Source organism: Selaginella moellendorffii, unplaced genomic scaffold, assembly GCF_000143415.4.
Source record: "Selaginella moellendorffii unplaced genomic scaffold, v1.0 SELMOscaffold_52, whole genome shotgun sequence".
Lineage (NCBI taxonomy): Eukaryota > Viridiplantae > Streptophyta > Lycopodiopsida > Selaginellales > Selaginellaceae > Selaginella > Selaginella moellendorffii.
Genome location: NW_003314313.1, coordinates 900,720 through 924,941, shown reverse-complemented (window position 1 = coordinate 924,941; position 24,222 = coordinate 900,720). Strand labels below are relative to the sequence as shown.

General features: G+C 49.6%; 8 protein-coding genes across 8 annotated transcripts; 3 read left to right on the top strand and 5 right to left on the bottom strand.

Annotated features, from left to right (window-relative positions):
- Positions 1–673: 673 nt before the first annotated feature.
- On the top strand, positions 674–5,124 carry LOC9635246 (probable glutamate carboxypeptidase LAMP1). Its single transcript, XM_024687276.1, has 12 exons — positions 674–2,427; positions 2,995–3,062; positions 3,275–3,356; positions 3,413–3,505; positions 3,589–3,741; positions 3,815–3,904; positions 3,968–4,055; positions 4,168–4,251; positions 4,317–4,405; positions 4,493–4,621; positions 4,690–4,812; positions 4,864–5,124. Exons 1-12 carry the CDS (start codon positions 1,303–1,305, stop codon positions 5,044–5,046), a joined length of 2,307 nt encoding a protein of 768 aa, XP_024543044.1. The 5' UTR covers positions 674–1,302; the 3' UTR covers positions 5,047–5,124.
- On the bottom strand, positions 5,094–7,467 carry LOC9635245 (aldehyde dehydrogenase family 2 member B7, mitochondrial). The gene is made up of 11 exons (XM_002982060.2): positions 7,271–7,467; positions 7,064–7,206; positions 6,846–6,996; positions 6,510–6,739; positions 6,357–6,446; positions 6,122–6,295; positions 5,935–6,072; positions 5,742–5,879; positions 5,613–5,674; positions 5,273–5,550; positions 5,094–5,209 (listed from the first exon to the last, which is right to left on the bottom strand). Exons 1-10 carry the CDS (start codon positions 7,356–7,358, stop codon positions 5,277–5,279), a joined length of 1,488 nt encoding a protein of 495 aa, XP_002982106.1. The 5' UTR covers positions 7,359–7,467; the 3' UTR covers positions 5,094–5,209; positions 5,273–5,276.
- Positions 7,431–8,409, bottom strand: LOC9635916 (mediator of RNA polymerase II transcription subunit 18). Its single transcript, XM_024687279.1, has 5 exons — positions 8,355–8,409; positions 8,219–8,303; positions 8,105–8,162; positions 7,667–8,023; positions 7,431–7,600 (listed from the first exon to the last, which is right to left on the bottom strand). Exons 1-5 carry the CDS (start codon positions 8,388–8,390, stop codon positions 7,492–7,494), a joined length of 645 nt encoding a protein of 214 aa, XP_024543047.1. The 5' UTR covers positions 8,391–8,409; the 3' UTR covers positions 7,431–7,491.
- A 114-nt stretch (positions 8,410–8,523) lies between these two features.
- LOC9635244 (small ribosomal subunit biogenesis GTPase RsgA 1, mitochondrial) lies at positions 8,524–10,278 on the top strand. The gene is made up of 5 exons (XM_002982169.2): positions 8,524–9,194; positions 9,261–9,464; positions 9,519–9,716; positions 9,764–9,954; positions 10,013–10,278. The coding sequence occupies exons 1-5, from the start codon at positions 8,526–8,528 to the stop codon at positions 10,182–10,184; spliced, it is 1,434 nt and encodes a 477-aa protein (XP_002982215.2). The 5' UTR covers positions 8,524–8,525; the 3' UTR covers positions 10,185–10,278.
- A 23-nt stretch (positions 10,279–10,301) lies between these two features.
- Positions 10,302–11,920, bottom strand: LOC9635915 (omega-hydroxypalmitate O-feruloyl transferase). Its single transcript, XM_002982058.2, has 2 exons — positions 11,458–11,920; positions 10,302–11,400 (listed from the first exon to the last, which is right to left on the bottom strand). The coding sequence occupies exons 1-2, from the start codon at positions 11,902–11,904 to the stop codon at positions 10,357–10,359; spliced, it is 1,491 nt and encodes a 496-aa protein (XP_002982104.1). The 5' UTR covers positions 11,905–11,920; the 3' UTR covers positions 10,302–10,356.
- Positions 11,921–12,353: 433 nt separating this feature from the next.
- LOC112350666 (nucleolar protein 58-like) lies at positions 12,354–14,188 on the bottom strand. Its single transcript, XM_024687278.1, has 8 exons — positions 13,668–14,188; positions 13,379–13,589; positions 13,251–13,313; positions 13,098–13,177; positions 13,007–13,037; positions 12,871–12,957; positions 12,599–12,754; positions 12,354–12,542 (listed from the first exon to the last, which is right to left on the bottom strand). The coding sequence occupies exons 1-7, from the start codon at positions 13,850–13,852 to the stop codon at positions 12,608–12,610; spliced, it is 804 nt and encodes a 267-aa protein (XP_024543046.1). The 5' UTR covers positions 13,853–14,188; the 3' UTR covers positions 12,354–12,542; positions 12,599–12,607.
- Positions 14,189–14,516: 328 nt separating this feature from the next.
- Positions 14,517–17,229, top strand: LOC9635243 (dihydrolipoyl dehydrogenase 2, chloroplastic). Its single transcript, XM_002982168.2, has 15 exons — positions 14,517–14,929; positions 15,005–15,151; positions 15,225–15,359; positions 15,417–15,534; positions 15,597–15,721; positions 15,772–15,897; positions 15,952–16,032; positions 16,085–16,147; positions 16,207–16,281; positions 16,334–16,412; positions 16,471–16,571; positions 16,631–16,744; positions 16,794–16,907; positions 16,968–17,039; positions 17,101–17,229. The coding sequence occupies exons 1-15, from the start codon at positions 14,600–14,602 to the stop codon at positions 17,140–17,142; spliced, it is 1,722 nt and encodes a 573-aa protein (XP_002982214.2). The 5' UTR covers positions 14,517–14,599; the 3' UTR covers positions 17,143–17,229.
- A 3,692-nt stretch (positions 17,230–20,921) lies between these two features.
- On the bottom strand, positions 20,922–23,656 carry LOC9635242 (L-gulonolactone oxidase 3). Its single transcript, XM_002982057.2, has 4 exons — positions 23,598–23,656; positions 23,112–23,311; positions 21,925–22,782; positions 20,922–21,867 (listed from the first exon to the last, which is right to left on the bottom strand). Exons 1-4 carry the CDS (start codon positions 23,654–23,656, stop codon positions 21,050–21,052), a joined length of 1,935 nt encoding a protein of 644 aa, XP_002982103.2. The 3' UTR covers positions 20,922–21,049.
- Between the last annotated feature and the right edge of the window lie 566 nt (positions 23,657–24,222).

Genomic DNA, 24,222 nt, shown 5'->3' with positions numbered 1-24,222 from the left:
CGTGGACGTGACGTGGACGTGACGTGGCGTATGTTAAAACATAACACGCCGGCCTGTGATCATTGACTCAAAGGCCGTCGCTGTCCGTCAATAAGCGCCGGCCGCGTGGCAGCTTAGATGGCGTAGCTAGATTTGGCTTTGGTAAAAAATGTAGAAAGAAAACCCGTCTCTTTTACTTTTTCACTTTTTTACTTTTTTTTTTAACTTTGTGTGGAAAAATGCAGTGTAACGTCGTGTGTGAAGCCAAACTGCATCAAACGCCGCTGTTGTTGAAAAGTGAATATTCTTTTCTTTGATCGTTGTTGTTTGAGACAGAAAGGATCACATTCATTCACGCTTGTTCCCGCCACCCATGACACCCCCAAATAAAAATTTAATCTAGCAAAAGACACGTTGATGTTGAACCTTCAACAACCATACAGGAAATCGATTGATCCAATATCATTACGTTTTCCAATTCCAATGGTTTTGATATGATTTAGGGCTGATTGATTCGCAGGTTTCCATCATAAGCCATGATAAAAGGCTCATTTAAATTGGCAGCGTTTTTAACCGCCGGCCGGCGCCGTGCTGCCGCCAGGTAAGACGCGTGTGAAAAAACCGGATTTGTTTTTTACCTCGGGCCGGGCAATGCTTTCACTTTCCCTCCCGGCGCCCTGGGTTATAAAAAAGGGAATAAACCAGCTATACGGTGAAAACGAAATTTACTTTGCTCCTAGTTGCGCCTTGTGTTCTTCCTCCTCTTCTTCCACCTTGTGTCCAAGCGAGAGAGAGAAAGAGATTGGCGATGGCGAGGGCTTGGCGCTCCTAGGGTTTGCATTTCTCTGCGAGATTCTAGAGCTCGTAGGAAGAATCTGGTGTGCTTGATCCTCTCTTTGTTCTTTCAATTCGATCGCGAGGAGGGAAGGAAGGGATTAGATTAGGGTGAGAAGAGAGAGAGATCGAAGGCTGGCATTGAATTGCTTGGCTTTGCTTTGGCGATTCGATTGCAGCCTTGAGAGATTTCTTATTTTTGGGGTGCGTTTTTATGCGCTTGTCTTTCATGCATGCCTCCCTTCCTTTTCGTACCACTGCCATTTCTAAAAGAGAAGAAGAGACTGGAGCGAGCTCTTTCCTTCCCTCTTTGAGAGAATTCTCGATGATTAGAAGAGTTTGTGAGGATCAGAGTGTTTTCTCCCTTGATCGATCCTCCTCTAGGCAAGAAGGAGCGTTCTTGTGATTGATTCTCAAGGCAGAGAAGAAGAAAAAATCGCGAGGAAGAAGAAGAAGAAGGGCGGTGGTGATCTTCTTCTTTTCTTGGAGATGTGGAACACACATTGGTGGGCGAAACAGGAGAATGGCCACCACACCTTGGCGCGCTCGGGTCTCATCCCTCTCGACATGGAGGAGGATCCTTCCAGCAGCACCACATCGCCTCTGTGCCGGATCAGGCAAGCCCGCCACAAGCAAATCCTCCGCCACTGCCTCCTCAACGCGCTCTTCATCCTCCTCGGCGCAATTCTCATCGCCCTCTCCGCGACTCTGATCGATCGCTCCCTCTCCGCTTGGTCCCGCCGCCGCGAATCCATCTCCTCGCAGCGCTTCCACGCCGCCTTCCTCGACCTGGCTTGCAACACCACCGTGGATCGCCACCTCCGCGAGCTCACTCGCCACCCGCACGTCGCCGGCCTCCCTCGCGACTTCGCCACCGCCGAGTATGTCTTCTCGGCGCTCCAGAGCTATGGCCTCGCGCCACACTTCGCCGATTACAGTGTGCTCCTCAGCTACCCGGTGGAGCGCAACCTCTCGCTCCTCCATCCGGATGGCTCGCTCAAGCTAGAGCTCTCGCTCCGGGAGGAGGATCCCGGAGGGGGCGATGGTGGCGGTGGCGGTCCGGCAGCAGTGATCAGCTCCTACCACGCTTACTCTCCATCCGGCGACGTCCAAGGCGAGGTGGTCTATGTCAACTATGGACGTAGCGAGGACTACCAAGAGCTGGAGCTGCTCGGCGTGGACGTGAGAGGAGCCATCGTTCTCGCTCGCTATGGCCAGATCTTCCGCGGAGATATCGTGGAGAACGCCGCCTCGAGAGGCGCGGTGGCGGCTATCATCTTTTCCGACCCGGGCGATTACGCTGCTAATCAAACGCAAGGATACTTCCCCGACTCGAGCTGGCTCACTCCCACTGGCGTCCAAAGAGGTACCGTCTTTCAAGGCAATGGAGACCCGCTCACGCCTGGATGGCCGAGCAGCACCGCCAATTCCGAGAGGATTCCAGAGTCGCGAGCTGGCTTGCCGACGATTCCATCGCTGCCAATCTCGGCTCGGGATGCTCGGCCCATCCTCGAGAGCTTGGGTGGTAAAGTTGCTCCGCGAGGATGGCGAGGAGGATTTGCGATGGAGTACAGGACTGGACGAGGACCGGCAAAGCTACGGTTCCATTACGTTGTGAGTAACTTACACTTTTCTTGCAAGTTTTTCTTCTTCTCTGCTTGGTTGTTCTTGACCACTGCTTTACTTCGCTAGTGGTGTGTTTTTCTTCCTCTTTTTTTTTTTTTTTTTTTTTTCAGAGTTCTTTAGCTGTGACTGTGGGGCACGCTTGAAAAGTCTGTGATCAGAGAGTGTGCACGAGTCTGTGTGATTGGTGGGGGAGAAGAAATTCTCTTTTTAAGTGGAATTTTTACTGTGTGAGATTGGACTCGTAGAGAAGTTGGCTGCGTCGCTCGCGATCGCTCGCAGGGATAGAGATTCTTGGTTCCTTTTTTTTTCTTGCCAGCTTTTTCACGGCATTGGAGGGGGTGGAATGATTTGTCACGTCAATGTATGATCGAGCAGTGAGTGTGTGAGAGAGAGAGAGGGAGAGGGAGCGAGGAGTGCGGGTCTTGTCAAGTATTCCATCCGGATGATTTGTAGGGACAAATTGCTTGCATGTCAGGGTCTGGAAAGCGGCCTACGTGCCTTGATAGCAAAGTGGAAATCTTTGGTGACGTTTGTTGTTTCTGGCTTTCATCGCAGGCAAATCAAACACTGGCCTCTATTCGGAATGTGTTGGGTGCCATCAAAGGATACGAAGAGCCGGACAGGTACACAAAGTAGTTGATTCACCTTCTTTTTGTTGGTGTCTTTCTTTTCTGCTCCTTGGGCTGCGAGGGAGTAGTGTGTGTTGTACTAAACTTTTCTCGTAAAGGGATTCATGTGATTGAGCATTTTGGATCATATCCTTGTGGCCATTCTCGCTTACACGTCACTGACCCGTGTGTGTGTGTGTGCTTGTGTGCTTGTGTGTTTTGGCCAGGTTTATCTTACTGGGAAACCATCGGGACGCATGGACCTTTGGAGCTGTGGATCCAAACAGCGGCACCGCAGCATTGCTCGAGGTAATCCTTTTTTCTTTTCCAGCATATTGCTTTTAAGCTGACTTTGCTGGTTGTAGATAGCTTCCAGGCTTGGAAGGCTTGTGAGAGCCGGGTGGAAGCCACGCCGGACGATTGTTCTGGCGAGCTGGGACGCAGAAGAGTTTGGCTCCGTAAGTTACAATCAACATCTCCATCTAGACATCGCTTTCGAGCGCGTCGCATTGATAACGTACTGTCCCCTGTACTCTTCCAGGTTGGATCGACTGAATGGGTGGAAGAGAACTTGGACCTTCTCGGAGCAAGAGCAGTAGCGTACCTCAACGTCGACTGCGCTGTGAGCGGTCCCGGTTTCTTCGCTGGAGCAACGCCACAGCTCGATGATCTGCTGGTGGACGTGACAAAAGAGGTGGCTAAGCTAATGCCGGCTAAAAGCTAAGCTTGTATCTAACTCGGGATTCGTGTGTTTCTTGACACAACAGGTGGGGGACCCTGACACGGGGCGTGGCTCTGTTTATGATTCTTGGGCCTCTAGAAGCCCAATTGGAGGAGGAGGAAAATCCTCTCCTACGGTACGTGAAATTTTGTGGAATAGTCTGTGCAAATGGCGATGAGATGTAACTCTTTTTCCGCAGGTTGACAGGCTGGGAGGCACAGACTCTGACTTCGTTGCGTTCCTTCAGCGCGCTGGTGTTCCAGCTGTTGACATGTACTTTGGGAAATGTATGGACTCTCTCAGGTTATCTTTTTCGTGAGATCGATGCAAAAGTTTTCTGTCTCCTAAAGTGCTTACGCTCGCGCTTTCGCTTGTCTCTGTGTGTGTGTGTGTGTGCAGCTTATCCAGTGTATCATTCGCTGTATGACAACTACGACTGGATGAAGCGATATGGAGACCCGTTGTTCCATCGGCATGTAGCCGGTGAGCTGTGATTATATTTAACTCTCTCTTGACAAAGCGTTCCTATATTATTGCAAGCTTTGCAGTTTCGTCGATATGGGGATTGATGGCTCTACGCCTCGCGGATTGTCTCGTTCTGCCATTTAACTATGGCTCTTATGCAACGCAGGCACAGGTTCTTTAAGACTCTTTTTGTTGCTTGCCGGCTAGCGCAATCGATGTGACCCGTTTGTGCCATTCTGGCTGGATCCATGCAATGCAGGTGTATGGAAACGCGGTGGAAGATGCATTGCGAGCAGCCAAAGCACCGCGCAACGTAACAGCGTCGCCGCTGCGTACGTCGCTGGCGAGTTTTGTCGAGGGAGCCAAGCAAGCCGGTCACGACTCCAAGGTTTTTCTAGTCACGCTCCACACTTAGTTTAAAAATCACTGATTTCTCTGTTGGTTGGTTTTGTGAAGAAACTGGAGAGAGAGATATCCTTGTTGCTTCCGAGGAGAACATTAAACGACAGGCTGATGCTGGCCGAGCGTGCTTTTTTGGAGGAAGGTGGCATTCCCGGAAGAACATGGCACAAGCACTTGGTAAAGCTTTTAATCTTCTTAATCAAGCGATCCAACTGTTTTGGTTTCCAGATCTATGGACCATCCAAAAACAATGGCTATCAGTCAGAAGCCTTCCCCGCTGTGCTCGATGCGATTGTAGAGGCCTCTGGCTCGACAAATCCAGACAAGTGGGATGCGGTCCAGCATCAAATATGGAGGGTGTCCAGGGTTTTAGAGCGCGCTACGCTAGTTTTGCGTGGAGAGTTAACATAAGAAAGGGACCAAACAACACTGTAAATCCTTCGCTCATCTCATCAATGTAGAAAGCTCGCTCGAGAGTCTGTGGTGGTTTATTAATGTCGAAAGCAAGAGGTCACATGGTATGGAAGAAAAAAAGGCCTGAAGGCTTTGTTAAGCGGCTCTGAGTTGAGAGTTCCTGGAAAGAGATTCATACTTTTACGTGACATGAAGATAGCTAAACCAAAATGAATGTACTCACCCTCTCAAAGCCATGGCGAGTTTGCCAGTGGCATGACCACGGACTTGGTCTGGAGATATGGCAGGAGGCCCTCGTATCCATTCTCCCGGCCGATTCCGCTCATCTTGTAGCCTCCGAATGGGATTCCCGGTCCAGCACTGAAGTACGAGTTGACGAAGACAATCCCCGACTTGATCGACCTCGACAGGAAGTTCACCGTGTCGATGTCCTTCGCGAAGATTGCCGCTGCCAGGCCATAGCTCGTGCTGTTGGCGAGCTTGACAGCCTCGTCCAGGGTCCTAAAAGAATGACGAAGAAAGAAGAATGAACAAGAAAAAAACTCACAGAAGTAGGGACTTACTTGAACTTGAGCACAGAGAGGACAGGGCCGAAGATTTCCTCTTTCGCTATCGTCATAGATTGCTGTAAAAGGAAGAGACAAGTCAGGAGTCAGTCAAGGAGGTTGAAACAATCAAGAGAAAGATATTACCGTAACGTCAGCAAAAATGGTCGGCTCGATGTAAAATCCCTTGTCACCAATACGCTTTCCTCCAGTCACGAGACGAGCTCCTTCAGCGTGAGCGCTTTCGATGTAGCTCAAGATCTTGTCAGCCTGAGCTTGGTTGATCTGCAACACATACGAGCACATACGTCAGAACCATCATCACAAAGATAAAACACACCTGGGGGCCATGCTCGACTTCGATCTTCAACGGATCACCAATAACTCGCCGCTTGGCCATCGCCACTGCCTTTTCAACGAAGGCATCGTACACGCTCTCGTGGACGAACACTCTGGACCCCGCGAGACAAACTTGTCCCTGAAAAGCGTAAACAATGAGTCATGTAATGTCAGTTGCGAGTTCTTACCTGGTGGAAGAATATGGCCAGATGTGAAAAGAAGGCAGCAACCTCCAGGTTTGCGTCCTCGCAGATGATGAAGGGTGACTTCCCACCCAGCTCCAGCGTAACCTGCTTCAGGTTGCTGCTTGCGGCATCATTCATCACAAGCCTTCCGACGTTGGTCGATCCGGTAAAGGTCAACTGCAAAAGATTGTTGTATGAGATCCTGGAAAACAGCCAAGGAAAACTACTTGCTATGTACCTTATCGATGTCCATGTGTCGTGCAATCGCGGCTCCCGCTGTGGGACCGAATCCTGGAACGATATTCAGCACGCCGGCTGGTACTCCAGCCTAGAAAACAGGACCAAACTCAAAGTTAAAACAGGGCCTCCCAGAATACCATCTTTTCCTTACCTCGAGCGCAAGTTTCGCAATCCACAGCGCAGTAAGAGGTGCTTGTTCCGAAGGTTTCACAACCATAGTGTTGCCGCAGACGAGAGCTGGAGCAATCTTACACACAAGAAGATATACTGGGAAGTTCCAGGGAACGATAGCTCCCACAACGCCGATCGGCTCGTACAGCGTGTAGGCGTGCACATCCCCGTCACCTTTGAGAGTCTTTCCCGCGATCTTATCGGCCCAGCCTACAAGGAACTGTCAGGACTCGAAAGAAAAATCCAAGAACTAGGAAAAGGAGACCGGAGGAAGGACGGAGAGACGAGCAAAACAAAGTTAGTGAGCCGATGATACCTCCGTAGTATCGTAGAACGTCGATGGCTGCATTCGTCATGAACATGGTCGCCTGTAGCGGCATCCCGTTGTTGAGGGTCTCCAAGGTGGAAAGATCCATGATCTTGGCCTCCATCAAGTCAGCAAGCTTGGCCAGGATCTTGCCCCTCTTCTGCAAAGCAAAAAAGAAAAAGACCACGAAAGAAATCAGCTTTCTCTCATCCAGAAATGCTACTTACAGCTCCGGCCAGACGAGGCCATGGACCCTCCTCGAAAGCCTTGCGAGCGGCTTGGACGGCAAGATCCACGTCCCGCTCATCGCCTTCGGCAACATCTGCGATCGTTTCTCCAGTACTCGGGTCGAAAGCCGCGAATTTCTTCCCTGAAAATGTGAAGATGTAAGATCCAAGAAGAAGAAACGCAAGGAAACACGAAAAGCTCCAAACCTGACGCCGAATCCACGAACTGGCCGTCGATGAAGAGCTGCGTGTGCTCGATCGTCTCCTTGAGCTTATCCCGGCTCAAAAAGTCCATCGCTCCTTCCTCTCTAAGAAAAGCTTACCCTACGCCAACTTAAATAGCTAGGACCGTCGATATGTATGTGTATGTATGTCAATATGTATGTATGCGAGGAAAGTTAATAATAACCAAATATCTTTGCAATGATTCAAACGCGATGCTCAAGCCTGTCACTTCGCGAAAGCAATGACGCGGCCGCCGTGGAGGCCGTGGAAACGATCCCTGCAAAACTTCCAGGCTTGGACAAATTCACAAGCCTGGATAAATTTGTCAGCGATGACAAAACAAAAAAAGGAAAAGGAAACGAAGAAACGAAAGCTTACGGGGAGAGGTGCTCGGCAAAGGAGGAGATTGCCGGGACGACATCGCTAAAGTTGTCAGCGGTAGCGGGAGCCGTAACCTCAACGAGCTGGATGTTTGGAGTGACGGGTGTCGCTTCGTCGATCGAGTGCTGCTTGGGAAGCCTACACACTGAAGTTACCGTGACCGTGATCGGGAAGGCTCTCTGGAAGCGGTACGCAAAACCATCGCGGAGAAGCTCGTAGTCCATCTTGTAGCCGACGGCATAGAAGAAACGAAGCGCATTGTTGCTCATCTTGGACTCCACAATGTTGCGTACCAAGGCGGGCAGCTGCTCGGCACCAGTGCCTCTCATTGCTCCTCCTATGTGCTTCACAGTCCTCGAGGAAGGAAGAAAACAAAGAAACTGAGAATGAGTAACGTCTACTTCTTACTTCTTGCACGGAGAAAGAACAACATACCAAATTTGAGGTCGTTTGGAGAGATCACACAGTAGATGGAGCTCCGAAGCCACAGTGCCTGTTTCAAGAGATTCTAAAGCTCTAGCATCCGTGAAAGAAAGGAAATGGGCTTACTCTTGAGGCATATTTCGTGGGTTTTGACAGCCTCGCGCTGTCCCTCGCACAGGCCTTGCAGCAGCACATCCAGAGCTTCTACGTGCTGCGCCGATTGTCAATCGATCGATTGCTTGATTGGAACCGAAGAACAAACCTGAGCCTCGATGATCCCTTGCACAACGCATTCCATTTTTCCCTCCCTCGGGCCCAAAAACCCTAAAACTTTGATTTTAGGGCACCAATCCCCCCTTTACTTTTGATTTTGGCGCCCAAAAAGAAAATAGTTTAGGGTAAAGAAGCGCTCTGTTTTTAGGGTTCTTGAGCAATGGAGCTCAAGGAGATTGGCGCCTTGAGGCGTTCGTCGTGTGTTCTAGGTCTAGGCTTCGTGACACAGCGGCTGCCGGTGGTGCGATGCGGCAGGAAGAATGCGCACGGCCCGGCCAGGAAGCAGCTCCACAAGCAGTGGGATCGGCAGCGGCGGGGCGATTCCAAGCAAGTGTCTCGCCAGTGGAATCAGCAGGTGCGTGATGTAACGACATTGCCCGATGTGAAGCGATTCGACAGTCTTTCAACTGAGGATCGAGCAGTCGGGCAGGTAACGTCGGCGCAGGCGAATTTCATGACTGTCGTGGTGGAACGAGCTGGAGCGCCCGACGATGGCTTGCGAGAAGAGGGATTTAGAGCAGGGATTAAGCTTCTGTGCGTGGTGAGAGCACTTCTCAAGAAGATCAGGAGAAGAGTCATGGTCGGTGATAGTGTTTTAGTCTCTGGAATAGACTGGACAGACAAACGCGGGATGATTGAAGATGTTCTACAGAGACGATCGGAGACTTCGGATCCACCAGTGGCTAATGTTGATTTGTTACTGGTGCTGTTCTCACTCGATAGGCCGCGCTTGGATCCTGTGATACTGAATAGGTTCTTAGTCGAAGCCGAGTCGACTGGAATACCTCTAGCAGTGGTGCTCAACAAGGCGGATCTTGTTACTCAGGAGGTACCCGTTTTATTTCTTTCTTTTCGCTTCTGCAAAGCTGATAGAAGGATCATTTTTAGTTTTCAGATGAAAGATAGCTGGGAGAAGCGGCTGACGGAGTGGGGATATAAACCATACATATGCAGTGTAGAGACTGGTATGGGGCTTCATGACATGGCTCCTCTCCTCGAAGATAAAACATCAGTCGTTTTTGGCCCAAGTGGAGTCGGAAAATCGAGCTTGATCAACTTTCTACGCGGAAAGTCTTGCCTTCCACCAGATGACATCCAGGTCTGTATACCTTCGAAGTTCGCCTGATACTAACTTCAATTGTCGCGTGTACAGGCACTAGACGAAGTTGACGATGAAGTCATTCGCGTAAATGAGGTGTCGTATCGAACTGGATCCGGACGACACACGACGCGGCACGTTTCTCTCTTGCATCTGCCATTTAGAGGGGCTATGCTCGCTGATACTCCAGGTTTCAGCTATCCCAGCTTGTCAATGGTGACGATTAACTCATTAGCATCGCTTTTCCCCGAGGTATTTTTGTTCAGCTTCTTCTTATCGTGATGCAAGAGTTTTTGTAGGTGCGGGCGCGCCTGGAGAAGAGCGAGTTTAGCTGCGGATTTGCAGATTGCCAGCATATATCGGAACCGGACTGTGTAGTGGGTGGTGACTGGGAAAGATATCCGTATTACGTTTCATTGTGGAATGAAGTTCACAAACGAGAAGAACACGAGAAAGCGGTCTTTGGCACAAAGCAAGAAAATGACATGAGGTAAATTTGTTTTCGATGGTTTTCGTTATGTTGAACTCTGGAATTTGGCTGGTTGCAGGTTCAAGGTAAGAGAATCCGGAGTTAAGCAGGCCGAACCGATGCTTGAGCTAAAGAGACATCGAAGAACGTCTCGCAGACAAGTTCGGCAAATGGTTGATAGTGATGTTCGGGAACAAAGGGACGAACAGAGGGAGCTCGATGAGCTGGAGAATGCAGATGCTGCCGTCTAGACGGTAGCTTATCTTTGGACCATGTCCTACAGTGCTCCGGCTTATGGATGTCAGTTTGCAGGGAATTCTATACGATTAAAATCCGTCCTGGTCTTTTGGCGCTACCTCAAAGCATATAGTTGTGAGTGGATTATTCTTTTTCCTTTCCACAGCTTTTTGTCACATGCGACTTTCAGATTCGCCATCTTTTTAAGTTCTTTCTCAAGGCACCTATGATATTACTAGAAGTGGAGTAGTAACGTGCTTGGTTACCGGTTCCAGCTCGTTGTTGTGTCGCATAGCTTTCGGCACGGGAACGGGGAGGTGGTGGCCATTTGAGGATACTCCCTGTGCAGTTTTGGAAGGCCGACGCTTGATGCGGTTCTAGAGCGAGGCAGACATCGAGGCCTTGCTTGCTGGGAAGGAAAATAACGCAGTTGTTGCCTCTCTCGCCGGGGATGAAGATTGTATGGCTGGGAGGTCCCCAGCCAAAGTCGACTTTGTGGAAGGAAAAATTCGCCCAGGACGAAAGGTAGATGCCACTGTTAACAGCCGGGACAGCGTGATTCAGCTCCAGCCAGTCTATTGCAGACCTCACGTAGCCGTCCGTAATTCTGGCTTTGGCAACTTGGACTTCCTCGACACAGGCCGAGAACGGTTTCTCAGCTAGATCTCGAGGTGGCATTCTGGCACAGGCTAAGCTGAGGGTGTTGCCAGTGAATCCTACCGGAAGAGATGGAGTCAGTACCTTTCGGCTGTCGACAACAAAGACCAAGTTGGAAGTTTGATCAGGATCCATGCTTAGAGCCTGGGTTCGGGCTTGCCAGACTTTGGTGGCGAGCGCTTCGAAGGTTGTGCACCTGGACAGCAAACCGTCTGCTAGAGCTCGGGCCTTCAGAGAATTCAGCACTTCGGTGGGAAAATTGAAGGTTTTCCAGAGTCCAAAGTGTGCTCCAAAGTTACCATTCAGCTTCAGTTGAGACAGTGAATTGGGAGTCGTGAAGTAGCTGTCCTGGGGTACTTGGTCAACTTTCATATACTCGAAGTGCTCGTAGCTGGGATTGGGTAAATCTCTGGCTCTGAGCAGCCTCCTATCCGCTACCGGCTTCACTGGGAACTCTTGTCCTCTTGCAGCAGCGGTTAAGTTTGCAAGGAAGTCGTCCCCCGAAGTCCCGCCAACGAGAGCGTGGTTTCTCGAAATGCCAACGACAAAGCCTCCGCATTTGAACTTGGTCACCTGAGGAAGCACTATTTGATGAGCTCAAGAAGCTTAGTATACAAGAGAAGAAGGCACCTGGAGTGTGAGAAGCGGGGCATCGGAAACTTGGTGCGAGGCGGGCGAGTGCAGAATGAAGTCTTTGAGAAGACTGACCAAAGTCGGGCCGTCTTGAAGATCTGCGAGTGTGACATTGGTGGTGGCTGCGACGAAAAGTGCTCCTGCTCGGTTGCAATCTACCTCGACACGTTTCTCTCGGGCGTTCATTCTCAGCCTTCCAGCCATGAAGTGGTACGGGACCAGAAGTTTGCTCAGTGCGGCTCGTAGCACGTCGACAACATTCTCATCGCTCCTGTGCGGTGACGGGGGATAGAAGTACACAGACTCGAGGTTAAACAGGACTTGCTGATCGTAATTGGAGAGGTAGAGCGGCTGATCGTCAGTGGCTTGAGCAGGAGCAACCAGGCAAAGCTCTTCGACGTTAATTTCGGACTTCTGGAGTGCTGCTGTCGTCTGTAGAGCCATACCTCTGAACTCTGAGACGCTGAGCTCCTTGAGGAGGAGGAGGGAATGAGGCAAAGGAAGCAGCAGAGAGAAGCGTTTCCTTGCAGTGTGGACGATGGCTATTAAGACAATCAAAACGCACTCTGCCAGGTATGGATGTATTTAGATTCTTTTGATCGCGTTTTTGCAGCTCGCAACTTCGAGACTACAGCTTTTAAAAGCCAGGGAAAAGTCTTTTGCTGCAACTCTAAAACCTGGTGCTCCTTTAAGACCGAGTGACAAATTTTACATGGGCCCTCTTGAGTGATACTGCGTTCCAAGACATGGCTACGACTCTATAGCCTCGAGGTTGGTGCAATCTTGTAGTTTCCTTCTTGGTATGGTCCTTGTGGCAGTTCTCTGTTGGTGCGAACAAAAGCAATTGAACAAAAGCGATTAAATGCGAATGGATGAATGATTGAAGATTTATCTGGTGAAAGAATTTTCCGCACAGATCGTGGTTATTTTATCTCAGCCTGTGGAGCAAGCAAGCAGTTACATCCTTTGCTCTAGAGGAACGCTGCTTCTCGGTGCCGGGGAACTTTAAGATGGTAAGACAACCACTCTGTTTCGCTGTTGCTCTCTGATAACAAATTCTACCTCCAGTTGGACGAGACGACCTGCGATGAAAACTCAGATGAGCCATGAAAAAAAAGAGTGAGAATGAGCAACGAACCTTTTCAAATCAACGAGGAAGTTGAGGCCCGATAATGGCTTTTTTGGGAGGCTTGGAGGGCGTAGGAGGAGAAGGCTCTTGTTGTGACGACAAGGCGCGGGTAGCTTCGGCCCTCCATTCGGCTTGACGCTGGGCTTCAGCAGTCGGCAAGCCCAGCTTCCATGCAACCATCACAAACGACATGTATTAATCCTAAACGCATCTCTCCAATCTCGACACTTTTTTTTTTTGGCAGCGCAAAGACGAGAGAAGAGGGAAGTCAAGGCGCTCACCGCAACGCGGAAGGCATCCATGCGAGCACTCTCCTCCTCTTCAATCTGTGCCAGCTTCTTACCCGCGGCTACACTTCGTTCTAGTTTCTGGAAATGAGAAGATTTTGGTTTGTTTTGCAACACAATGCGTACTTACCTTTTTCTCAAGTCTCAGTTTTTTCCGGGCTCTGGAGACAACCGAAAAAATCAAGAGCAAGCACTGAAAGGTTTTTCTTCTGTGAAGTTACCTCCAGTCGATTGTTCCGTACATATCTTGCATTTTGGCTTGCTGGGCTTGAACTTCTCGCAGCTCTCCATTGAGCCTGGCCTGCTCACATTATTCGTCAGTGGCTATGTAAAGTTTGTCCTTGCAAAAGAAATAAGAGTTTACTTTGATTTACCTTTGCGAGCTGAGCGTTTTGATAGATGAGATTTTTCTCTTGCTCTCGTGCCTCCATCGTCACCTTTGCATCGAAAATGAAAAGAGGAAACCTTTTACACCTCGCTACGAAACGCAAGATCAAATTACCTGGAGCTTGGCTTGCGTAGCTGCCTTGTTTGATCCGTGCTCCTCGTCATCCTCCGTCTCGTGATGGTGCTGCTTGCGAGACTTCTTCGGCCTCCTCGATTCATGCCTCTCTTTCCTCCTCTTCTTCTCGCCGCTACTCTTTTCTCTGTGCGCTCGGTGGTGCTCTCGTTTTTGCCTTCGTTTACGTCGCTGCTTCTTCCTCTCCCTCTTCCTGCCACAGCAGCATTTGGAATGGGATAGAACAATAACACACACCACTCGAGCAAAAGCAAAAGCTCTAGACACTTGCCTGGCTTCGTCGTCGGAAGAGGAGTAATCCGTCTCACTCTCACTCACGCGCTTCTCTCGTCGCCTCTTTTTTCGTCTCCTCGCATCGGGGCTGGAGTAACCCGAGGAAACGAAAGACTTTGAGGTGTCTGTGGATAAGCTACTATCACTAGAACTCTCCTCTCCTTGTTTCCTCCTATGCCCCATTGTCTTCCTAAATTCTATCCTCTGCTACGAGCACACAAAAAAACAATTTTTCCTCCAACAATGCAAGCAGTCAGTTATCTAGTGCTGCTAGCACAACTGCCTTACGTATTAAAACCAAACTATAGCTAGGTCAAAACCATCCCTCTAACGAAATCGATCAATCAATCGAAAATCCAGGGAAAAACTGCTGGAAAGCTTGCCAGGATTCGAGGCGCCAGCCAGAATCCTGGCGGGCGCATCCAAAATCTCACACACTTACGACGAGGAATCGCGGCGCCTCCATCCCCGTCGGGAACCCTTGGCGCAAGCCGAAACGCCAAATCATTTTGATTTTTAGGGTTCTATCTCATCGATCATCGAAATATTCCTCGCGATTCGATCGATTCGATCGTCGAAGAACTCGCGCACGGTACTGCGAGGAATCGGAAAGAAGCTTCCATTCCTGTTGGAACTTGGAAGATTTCCTGGTGGTTGAGCGACCGGAGAATAAAATCAAAATGGTGTGCGTGTTTTTTGTTTCTTTTCTTCCTTGTTGTAAAACATTTCCAGGCAAGCATCGGTTCTCCCGGATGCCGCATCTCGGCAGTCGCGATCTCCGCCCAATTTTACCACGAACAGGGGCAAGGGTTTAAGCGGACTGCCTAAAAAAATTTGTGTGGTTTAGAGGCGATCTCACATTCGCATGTAAAGAGGCCCCGGATTCTTCCCAGCCATCGCTCGCAGCGCTTCCTCTCTTTCGCTCGATCCATGGCTGCTGCTGCCGCTGCCGCTCCAATGGCCGTGCGCGCCATGGAATCCATGGCCGCTTCTTCTTGCTGCTCGGAATCCTACAGTGCCAGGGTTTCGCATGGCCGCCGCGCTGGATTCTGTGGCCTTCGCAAGGAGATCGCGAGCCTCCGGGCTTCCGATCCATGGATCCAGAGCTTGCAAGCGAGGAGATCGAGATCCGGCGCCAGGCGATCCATGGCTGCTCGCGCCTCGTCGTCCAATGGAGGGCCGCAGCCTTTCGATTACGACGTGATCATCATCGGGGCTGGCGTTGGCGGCCATGGCGCTGCTCTTCACGCTGTAGAGCAAGTAAGTTCCTTCTTTTTCTTCGCGTCTAGCCTCGGAGAGAAGTGAATTGCGAGAGATCTCTTTCTCTTCGTCCAGGGGCTCAAGACCGCCATCATCGAAGCAGACATTGTTGGAGGGACTTGTGTGAATCGAGGGTGCGTTCCTTCCAAAGCGCTCCTGGCCGTGAGTGGACGCATGCGTGAGCTCCAGAGCGAGCACCACCTCAAAGCTCTTGGAATTCAAGTAAGTTCTAGCTGGTATTGGATCGAGTTCTAGGAAGCTCTACGTGAATTTCTTCTTTCGCTTTTTTCCGTAGGTTGCTGCGGCGGGCTATGACAGACAAGCCGTCGCTGATCACGCAAACAATCTCGCCACCAGAATCCGTGCAAACCTCACGAATTCTATGAAGGCTCTGGGAGTGGACATCTTGACTGGTGTTGGCAGCGTTGTGGTCAGTATCTTCAACTCTTCGTATCTTAAGGTTCTCACAATGCTTGTGTTTCTACAGGCACCTCAAAAAGTGAGGTATGGCAAGATCGGCTATGTTGACAAAGTTATCACAGCCAAAGATATCATCATCGCTACCGGATCAGTTCCATTTGTTCCACCGGGGATTGAAATAGATGGTGAGCGTTTCACTCCTTTTAAGATCGATCACTAAACGAATTTATTACTTGACTACACTCAGGCAAGACCGTTTTCACGAGCGACCACGCTTTGAAGCTCGAATGGATACCAGATTGGATTGCCATTGTCGGAAGTGGCTACATTGGCTTGGAATTCAGTGACGTCTACACTGCCCTTGGAAGCGAGGTTTGCGAGTTTTTCTTCTTTCCTTTTTCTACAGAATACGCGATGTGCAGGTGACTTTTGTGGAAGCTCTGGATCAACTGATGCCAGGCTTTGATCCTGAAATCGGGAAGCTTGCTCAGAGGCTGCTGATCAATCCTCGAAAAATTGATTTCCACACTGGCGTGCTCGCAAAGAAGGTAGCTTTGTTGCGTCTTTGCTTGGCATGTGTATGTTCAACTATCTGTATGCAGATAACTCCAGCTAAAGACGGGCGTCCAGTTTTAATAGAACTTGTCGACACGAAGACGAAGGAGCCCAAGGAGACACTTGAGGTAACTGTTCAGCTCTCAAACGACTAATAACTGAGGACTGAGGTTGCTTCAGGTCGATGCAGCAATGATCGCAACGGGTAGGGCACCATTTACGAAAGGATTGGGCCTTGAAAATGTAAGTGAATACTTTTATTTTTCGTGTTTCATCCATTCATCTTGTGCACTGTTTGACAGGTTAATGTTGTAACTCAACGAGGATTTGTTCCCGTCGACGAGCGAATGCAAGTGCTAGATGGGAGAGGCGAACTGGTTGGTTGTCTTCGTTTGACAAGTTACATACATGACTTTTGTCTTGCTTTAGGTACCTCATTTGTACTGCATCGGCGATGCAAATGGCAAACTGATGCTTGCTCACGCTGCCAGTGCTCAGGGCATTTCAGGTAATCTCGAGAGAAACATGTTTTGTATGATGTGACCGTGATCGTGTCTCTTTTGCAGTTATTGAGAGACTTGCTGGAAACGACAATGTCCTAAACCATTTAAGCATACCAGCAGCTTGCTTCACACATCCAGAGATAAGCATGACTGGCATGACTGAGGTACATACGCATTCTCTCGGAGTTCGCTTTTTGTAAGCAGTGTACTTCATGCGTTCCAGCCTCAAGCGAGGGAGAAGGGCAAAGAGCAAGGATTCACGGTGAGCGTGGCGAAGACGAGTTTCAAGGCCAACACAAAGGCGCTGGCCGAGAACGAAGGCGATGGAATGGCCAAGGTAATAAAATAATTCGTCGTAACACGGTTGATTGATTTGATTCCTGCAGCTTATTTATCGCCAAGATACCGGGGAAATCTTGGGAGTTCACATAATTGGCTTACACGCAGCTGATCTCATCCACGAGGCTTCCAACGCCATGGCTTTGGGAACTAGAGTCCAGGTTTGCTATGTGATAATTCCCTCACACACTCTTCTTTTCTTACATGGTTGAATCGTCCAGGAGATCAAGTTTGCCGTCCACGCGCATCCCACCCTCTCGGAAGTTTTGGACGAGTTATTCAAGTCGGCCAAGGTTCGCTGGCTTCAAGTTTTTGTTTAGCGTGTGATCCAATCTTCGTTTTTCATTTACCCAGGTTGGAGAGCATGCAAAGAGGCCCGAGCCAGTGGCCGTCTAGTTTCAGATATCTCAAGAAAGTTATCTAGAAATTTTGTAGGAAGTTTATACAATAATATGTTGCAAATCGGTTGCAAGCTTCCCCTCTCTTGAATCCTTTTTTTCCCCCTTTGACATGCCCCAAGCTGTTTGGAGGAGTGTTGTTGAGCTTCGCTCCGGTAGTGTGACTGCTGTGCTCACACAGCCCATGAGCAAAAGGATCTACGAGGCCAAGAAGGCATTCGATCAGAGCCAGGGAAAGAATGTGGTGTTCTGGAATGTAGTTCTAGTGGCATATGCCAGAGGCTGGACTGGATATTGGTGTTGGAGCTCTTGGATACCATCGATCTGGAGCTAGATGTGGTCATCTTCTTACCGGTGTGTGACAGTCTTGGGGATCTTGCCATAGGGTGGCACTGTGTCGGATTTCTTTCCCAGATATGCAGGCCATAGTGCATGAGGAAGCCATTGCAGAGGTCCACTTTTAACATAAATCTGATCCTTGTCAAGAGGAAATGACATGAGAAGGGCAAAATAATGTGGTAACAGTATTCTTGGATTGATTTGTAGCCCTGGGCAAATAATCTGCCATTATGCAGCTAGCTTGTCAAAGTTGAATTTTTCTTTTCCTATGCATTGACTCCTAGGCTGAACTAATCAGGATTATTTTACTAATTCATTTATTTTATCTGCATGCTACAGTGGTTGTAATAAAATTTTAAAATGAAAATCAATTACTTTTTGAAATAAAAACTACTTCAAAAAGTAAATTTTAGTGTAATTTCAGCTCAACATCGAACTCCCCAAGTTCCTGTGCCCAAAGTCTCGCATGCTTTTGTCTCCTGCCAACAGCGCGCAACAAATATGCTGCTCTAAGTTCGATGATTCTGGGTTACAAGATTGGATGCACGTATTCCGTTCCACTTGGAGTTTGGGCTTCTCAGAATTTGCCTAAACGCTGAGCATCCTGAGACTAGTCAAAAGCCCAGGTGAGTGTCGATCTGACGTTAGCAAGATGCAGGTTGACGTCCAGCTGGCCAGCATCAGCATACCAGCCTCCAACCATGTTTGCTTCAGTGCCGCGGATGTAAACGTTGTAAACTGTGACTGGACCCCCCGGTTCCCCCTTGAATTCAACCCCCTCCCCCTCCAACACGAAATTGATCATATACACAACACAGGAATGCACATCTGCGTACCATTTGGCTCGGTTATAGTGTTCGATCAGGTCATCCATGGAACCTTGCCTGAGAATTTCAAAGCCAAACCAGCCTATGTCCCCGTCTTTGGCGAGTATGTCCAGCCTCCGCCTCCAATTCTCTTCATGCGTGGCCTCTGGAATGACCTTCCACTTGAGATACGGGTAACCCAGCTTCAGCACCTTCTTCAACTTGACAAAGAACTCAAATTGCAGGCCATACTCTGACGTGTTCCCATCCACATTGCACGACTCCTCCTGCAGGAGAATATCCAGGTCCAGCAACATTATAGTTCTTTGGATGACCCACAGCCTGTTGAAAGGCAAGGGACCTGTCTTCACTAGAAGATCATCTTCCTCTATGCAAATCTGCTTCAGCAGCAAAGAGTGCAGCAGCTCAGACGAAAAGTGCAGCACAGAGAACCCATCCCTGTCGCCGGAGTCCACTAGGATTCCTTCCGCCACCAAAAAGTTGACCGTTCCGAGTAAATGCCGGTCCTCCCACTGGAGCTCAAGCTTGCCGCCCTTCTGCAGCATGTTGAGCAAGAGTTGCTTCTTGTCTCCTTGCAGTGCGTAGCAGTTCTCCCACATGGCGTTGTACGTCGGCCTTGCAAAAACATTCTCTATCAGGTGCACCTTTTTGAAGTTGCTCCACATCCCCAAGTTCCTGTGCCCAAAGTCTCGCATGCTTTTGTCTCCTGCCAGTAGCGCGCAACAAACACCAACGAGCCCCTTTCGCCCCCCTGTGATCCTGAAGATGCTGTCGGATACATCCCTCTCCACCTCCACCTTCTTGTGAGCCACAAACTGCGAGATGAGCTCCCATACTTCCTCCTTTGTGAAGTTCTTAGATGTGTACAAGCCGTCGGTGGAGAAGGGTGAATACACGTTGCCAGAAAATGACGGCTTTATGTCGAGCCATTTCCTGTACTTGTTCGCGATCATCAGGTCGTCTAGAAGTGAAGCAGTGCCAACGAACAAGAGCGACAACAGGCGACTCCTCCCTAGCTGCTTGAGATGCCGTAGGTTGTTAAGGAAGGAGACCTTGTAAGTGTTCGGGATGCGGGATAGATGGTTGGCCTCATCAACGACTAGAATGATATCCTTATTGCCACCCGCAAGCAACCTGCGGAGGTAGGCCTCGCTGTCAACGCCAGAAAAGTCTGGTGCGGGAAGCGCGTCACCACTCGACTCGTAGACCCGCTGTGTAAAGAGCTTCCAGAAATCGTCCAGCGAGGACAAGGTGGAAGACTGTGCAGGAAAATCGATGTAAATGCAAGTGAAACCCCTGGACGCGAGAATCTCGATGCTGTAGAAAGCCATGGACGTCTTTCCTGTCTGCCTGGCACCATATAGAACCACATACTCCCCACTGGACAGCCCATCTATTAGCTCCTGAGCATCCCCATCCGGCGGGATGTAGTAGTTCCTCTCCCTATCAACACCATTACCCTCCGCAAACCTCTTGGTCGCGGCCCAAGCCATCCTCCGCTTCTTGCTGCTGCTTTCCGCCGCCCCTGATCTTCTCAAAGCCGGTTCACTTACAAAAGCGGCTTCATCTCCATTAGACTCCGATTTGAAAATGAACCCTAATAAAGCTTGAAGAGGGTGGCAAAATATATTAGGAGAAATTTAAGGTGCTTAAACTGTTCATCACACCTCTTGTTTGTTCTGCACAAGATTGCTTCTGAACACCCATATGAAATTCTACTGGCTGCCTTTTGCAAGCTCCTCAAGCATGGATTGCAAACCAGCCAGTGTGCCGAATGCGACGCTGTCGAGCCATTTTTAAGAACTTCGCCACCGGCTGAGCTCAAAGCTGAGGGCAGCAGCGACGAAATGTTTTACCATTTTGTGGATAACTTCCACAGCTTCAGCTTCCGCTTCCAGCTCGCTGAATGTGTTCATCAGAATACCTTGCCGTCCAGGATCTCTCCACGTGGAAAACGGGCCCGCAGCTTTGGAAGCCCCTCGAAGCAAGAAACAAACTCATCTGCCGTTTCAGCTGGTATGCACAAACGCGAACTCCGGAAGCAGGAAAAACGTGAATCGTACTTGTCAAGCAATTCCTGCGACTGGTACAAGCACAACAGAAATGTAGCAGATGACGTCCAGAAGGAGGCTTTCGGGATCCCAAACCATGCCACACTCCCTGATAAAATCAGCGTTCAGGCAACAACCATGATCTACAGGCAACCTCTCAAATTCGCCACGAAGCTTGAACATGAGAAGAACTGCGTCCCAGACCCAGTGTTGTTGGCATCTTTAGGATTGATTGCGAGCCTGAAAACATCTGCGGCGTCGTCCATAGTATCGCTTATTGGTGGTAACAAAAGTCACTGCGAGGCCATGCGAGATAAGACGAGCTCCAAGTTGAATATGCCCGATTACAGGCAAGGGGAAGAGTACTTCATGATTTTCCATCCTGCTCTTCAACTTTCAGCAGCTAGCAGCTCAAGCTCTTGGTTAGACGCTCTCTTTCTTCCTCGGAACCTTACAGACTGAGAAAGATTCCTTTTACCTAAATTGCGCGATCTTGCTTGAATAGACTCATCACAGGATGCAAGTAATCCTTCTCGGTTACGTGGCTTAGTGGATTCATGGTCCGGCACAATCAACGCCACTGCCGGAGACAGGGCGTAGCGATTTAAATTCACAGGTCATAAACTTGGAGGGTCACCGATAAGATCGTCATTGATCCTGGCAGGATTGGAATATACCAACGATTCTTTCAGGCGGTCCCAGGCGGGACAAAGCGGCAAACCTGCGCATCCGTGTAAACTCTCCCTGGCCTACAAAAGTAATAGTTCTCGGGAGCACAGTGAGAGTCGAGCGAGCAAACACACTCACCCTCGAGAGCACAGTGTGGAAGATTACTACTTCCACCAGAGATTCCAAGCGCAAAATCGGACCACTCGCTCGAGAAGAAACCATCCGGATCAAACTTGCTCTTCACCACCAGGAACTTTTGCAGCTTGGGATATTTGGCAGCCGTGTGAGTCCCAAACGCGATGTTCCTGTTCTTCCCCCAGTGCGGGAGACCTCCATACTTGAACAAAGCCATCTGTTCCACCTCTTCCAGGACGTCCTCGTTCAGCCTGGGAGTGTTTCCACTGCGAGCTCGGTAGTAAGTTATGTCCACGTCCACTGCGTCGGATTGCTTTCCCAGATATGCAGATGAAGCTCGGACATAGCGCATGAGGAAGCCATTGTAGAGGTCCACTCCACACAGAGCGGCGGGATTTAGAGCTCGAAGTGTCTTGACGTCGGTAATGAATTCCTGGATCTTGTCCACCGATATGGAGACGGTGGTCTGATGGTAAAACAGGCCTCTCACTGTGGGATCCCATGGACAGACGAGTTGTTGAGAGAGTGAGGCTTGGCAGCCGCCAGAGGACTGGATCTTGTGCTGGAAACCAACGACCGGGTAGCCAGTGAAAACTCCACCTGAGCTCTTGAAGCCTTCCCCTGTAGCGAAAAGTGCTTGAGTTTGCACCAATCCAGTGGCACACTTCCCAGTGTGGTCACCTGATATCTCGAAACCTTCCTCTGTAAAGAAAAGAACATTGAGTCGCTACTGTTTGATCAAACAGAAACAGTACGTACCTAGAATTCTTTGAGCTTCAACTGCAGTGGCAAGCGTCGGTTGAAATCCAGTGAAATCGTTCACACCGTCTCCGCTGGTACTCACAGGAACACGGTCGTCTGCTCTGTAGATGACTTTGTACTTCGATGGATACCAGGAGACGTCTCCAAACTCGTGGTTCTTCCCAAACTCTAGAATCTCTTTCTCCAGATTTACGTCGGATGCCTCAAACTTTGTCACTGATCTCTTGAATATCGGCTGCAGTGACAAAGTCACCTGTGATATCACCCCCAGAACTCCGAGTGAGACCTTGGCAGCATTCATAAAGTCTTCGTCCTGGTCAGTGATCTTGACAATTTTCGCAAACCCTTCCTGCTCTGTGGCTGGAACGACCATCGTCATCGCTTTCACATACTCGTGGACAGCACTTCCTTTCCCCATCAAGGAGCTTCCATGAGACCCTGTGCTTAACAGCCCTCCCAGCGAAATCCCGTTCCAATAAGGCGACGAAGGAAGAGCCAGGCCATGACTTCCGATCTCCTGTAAAAGTCTTGAGAGCTCTACACCACTGTCTGCCGTTACAGTCATGGAGCTCGCGTTTATCACTACCCTGCTGGAGTATTTTGCCGTGCTGATTACAAGGCCAGAAGTCCCTCCAGGACACGCGAACTTGGGAAAGCTGTGAGCTGAATTACTCACAACCTTCATCTTCATCCTGTTCTTCACACCATGTGCGACTATATCAACCAGCTCCTGCTCCGTGGAGGGGAACGCTTCTTCCCCTACCTTGCAAAAGCTCCTGTCCGGCCAAGTTCCATATGCGTTGAAAACCATGCACGCCCCCGTCGCAACATCGCAGCGAACTGGAGAAAGGGGAGCTGCAAGCACGGCATTAGTCGCGAGAACCCAAAGGAGCAACGCAGCAGCAAGAGGCAGCATTGGGACAGAAAACTTAGAGCTCAACATCTTCTGAGTTTTCAGATCCGTAGAAACCAACACAGATGACTATAGTTTCAACAAGAAGTATGATCGATATCGAGAAATTAAATCAGAAAGACAAAAGAAAGATCCCACTTCTATGCAAGCAGTAAAATCTGGAAAACAGCTGTAGCACTACAACGACCGAATCCACGAGCAGTGTAAGTTAACAACAACGACAACAAGAAGCTAAAGGCAGAGAAAAGCAAGCAAAGAAGAAAAGAAGTACCTCGGAAGTGGTTGCGTGCTTGTGCTTCGCATGACTGAATAAAAAACTCCCACGGCACTAAAGGTATGAAAGGTCTTGCGAAGGATCTCCACGGAAGAGGAACCGAGGGGCCGAGTACAAGCCGTGGGAGCCGAGCTCCAAGGACCCGCTTGAGCGCAGTAGTGGCACTAGTGACTCGCCCCGCGACGCGATCAATGAACCTGGCTCGGACAGAGTTTAAGCAGCGAGAGGGGGGCCAGAAATCAAAGATCAAGCAGAACACACCTTTGTCACGCTCAATAATGCCGCGATCACGTCACCACCTGAAGAACGCGCCAGTGTACTACCACCACTCACACAGGATTGCAGCAGAGAAAGAATCACTGCTGCAAAGCAGAAGGATCGCCTTGAGTGCGCTTGCGTCCGTATAAACCTTCTTAAACGTTTTTATATTTTAGGGCTTTCTGGCAGGGCGGGAAATCTCAAAATTATCTGTGGAATATCCACCTCGCGAAGAGCCCTAAAAGAGCAGCTATGGCGCGCGCTCCGGAATCGAGGTTTGCCATCTAGCTGCTAGATTCTTGGGCGCCAGAAGCAGAGCTACAGTTTCTGGGCTCGCTCATTGCACCAAACTGGAAGGGATCATGACGAGGAGATTTGAGACAGCCGCGGAGACGGGCGAGGATGAACCACACCAAATACATGAACAAGGCCCGGCATTTACGAGGTAGTGTGTGATTCTCGTCTTTTGCTTGATTTGATGAATCGTTCTCAATGCTTTTTTCTCTTCTTGTTTTCCTTGGGGATCTTGTTTGGATCGGTGGGACAGAAACCAGTGGAGAGGATTTTTGCCACCAATATCATTCCACTGGCGAACTTTGGAACAACAGGAAGCAGCTTGAAGGAGAGCATTGGAAAACTTATGCGGAGCACGCAGTGGCAATGAGTTTGCGTCTTCACGCTGGGGCTTTCCAGAAAGCTCACCAAAAGGGTCAGTTTTCGTTCCATCTTTAGTCTTGCTCATCTTTTCGTTTTTCCCTGAGAGATCGAGAGTTTTCGTTTTTCCCTGAACCTAACTTTGTATCGGCTTGTTGCAGGACCAATGTCTATGTCGAAGGCCGAGAGTCTACAG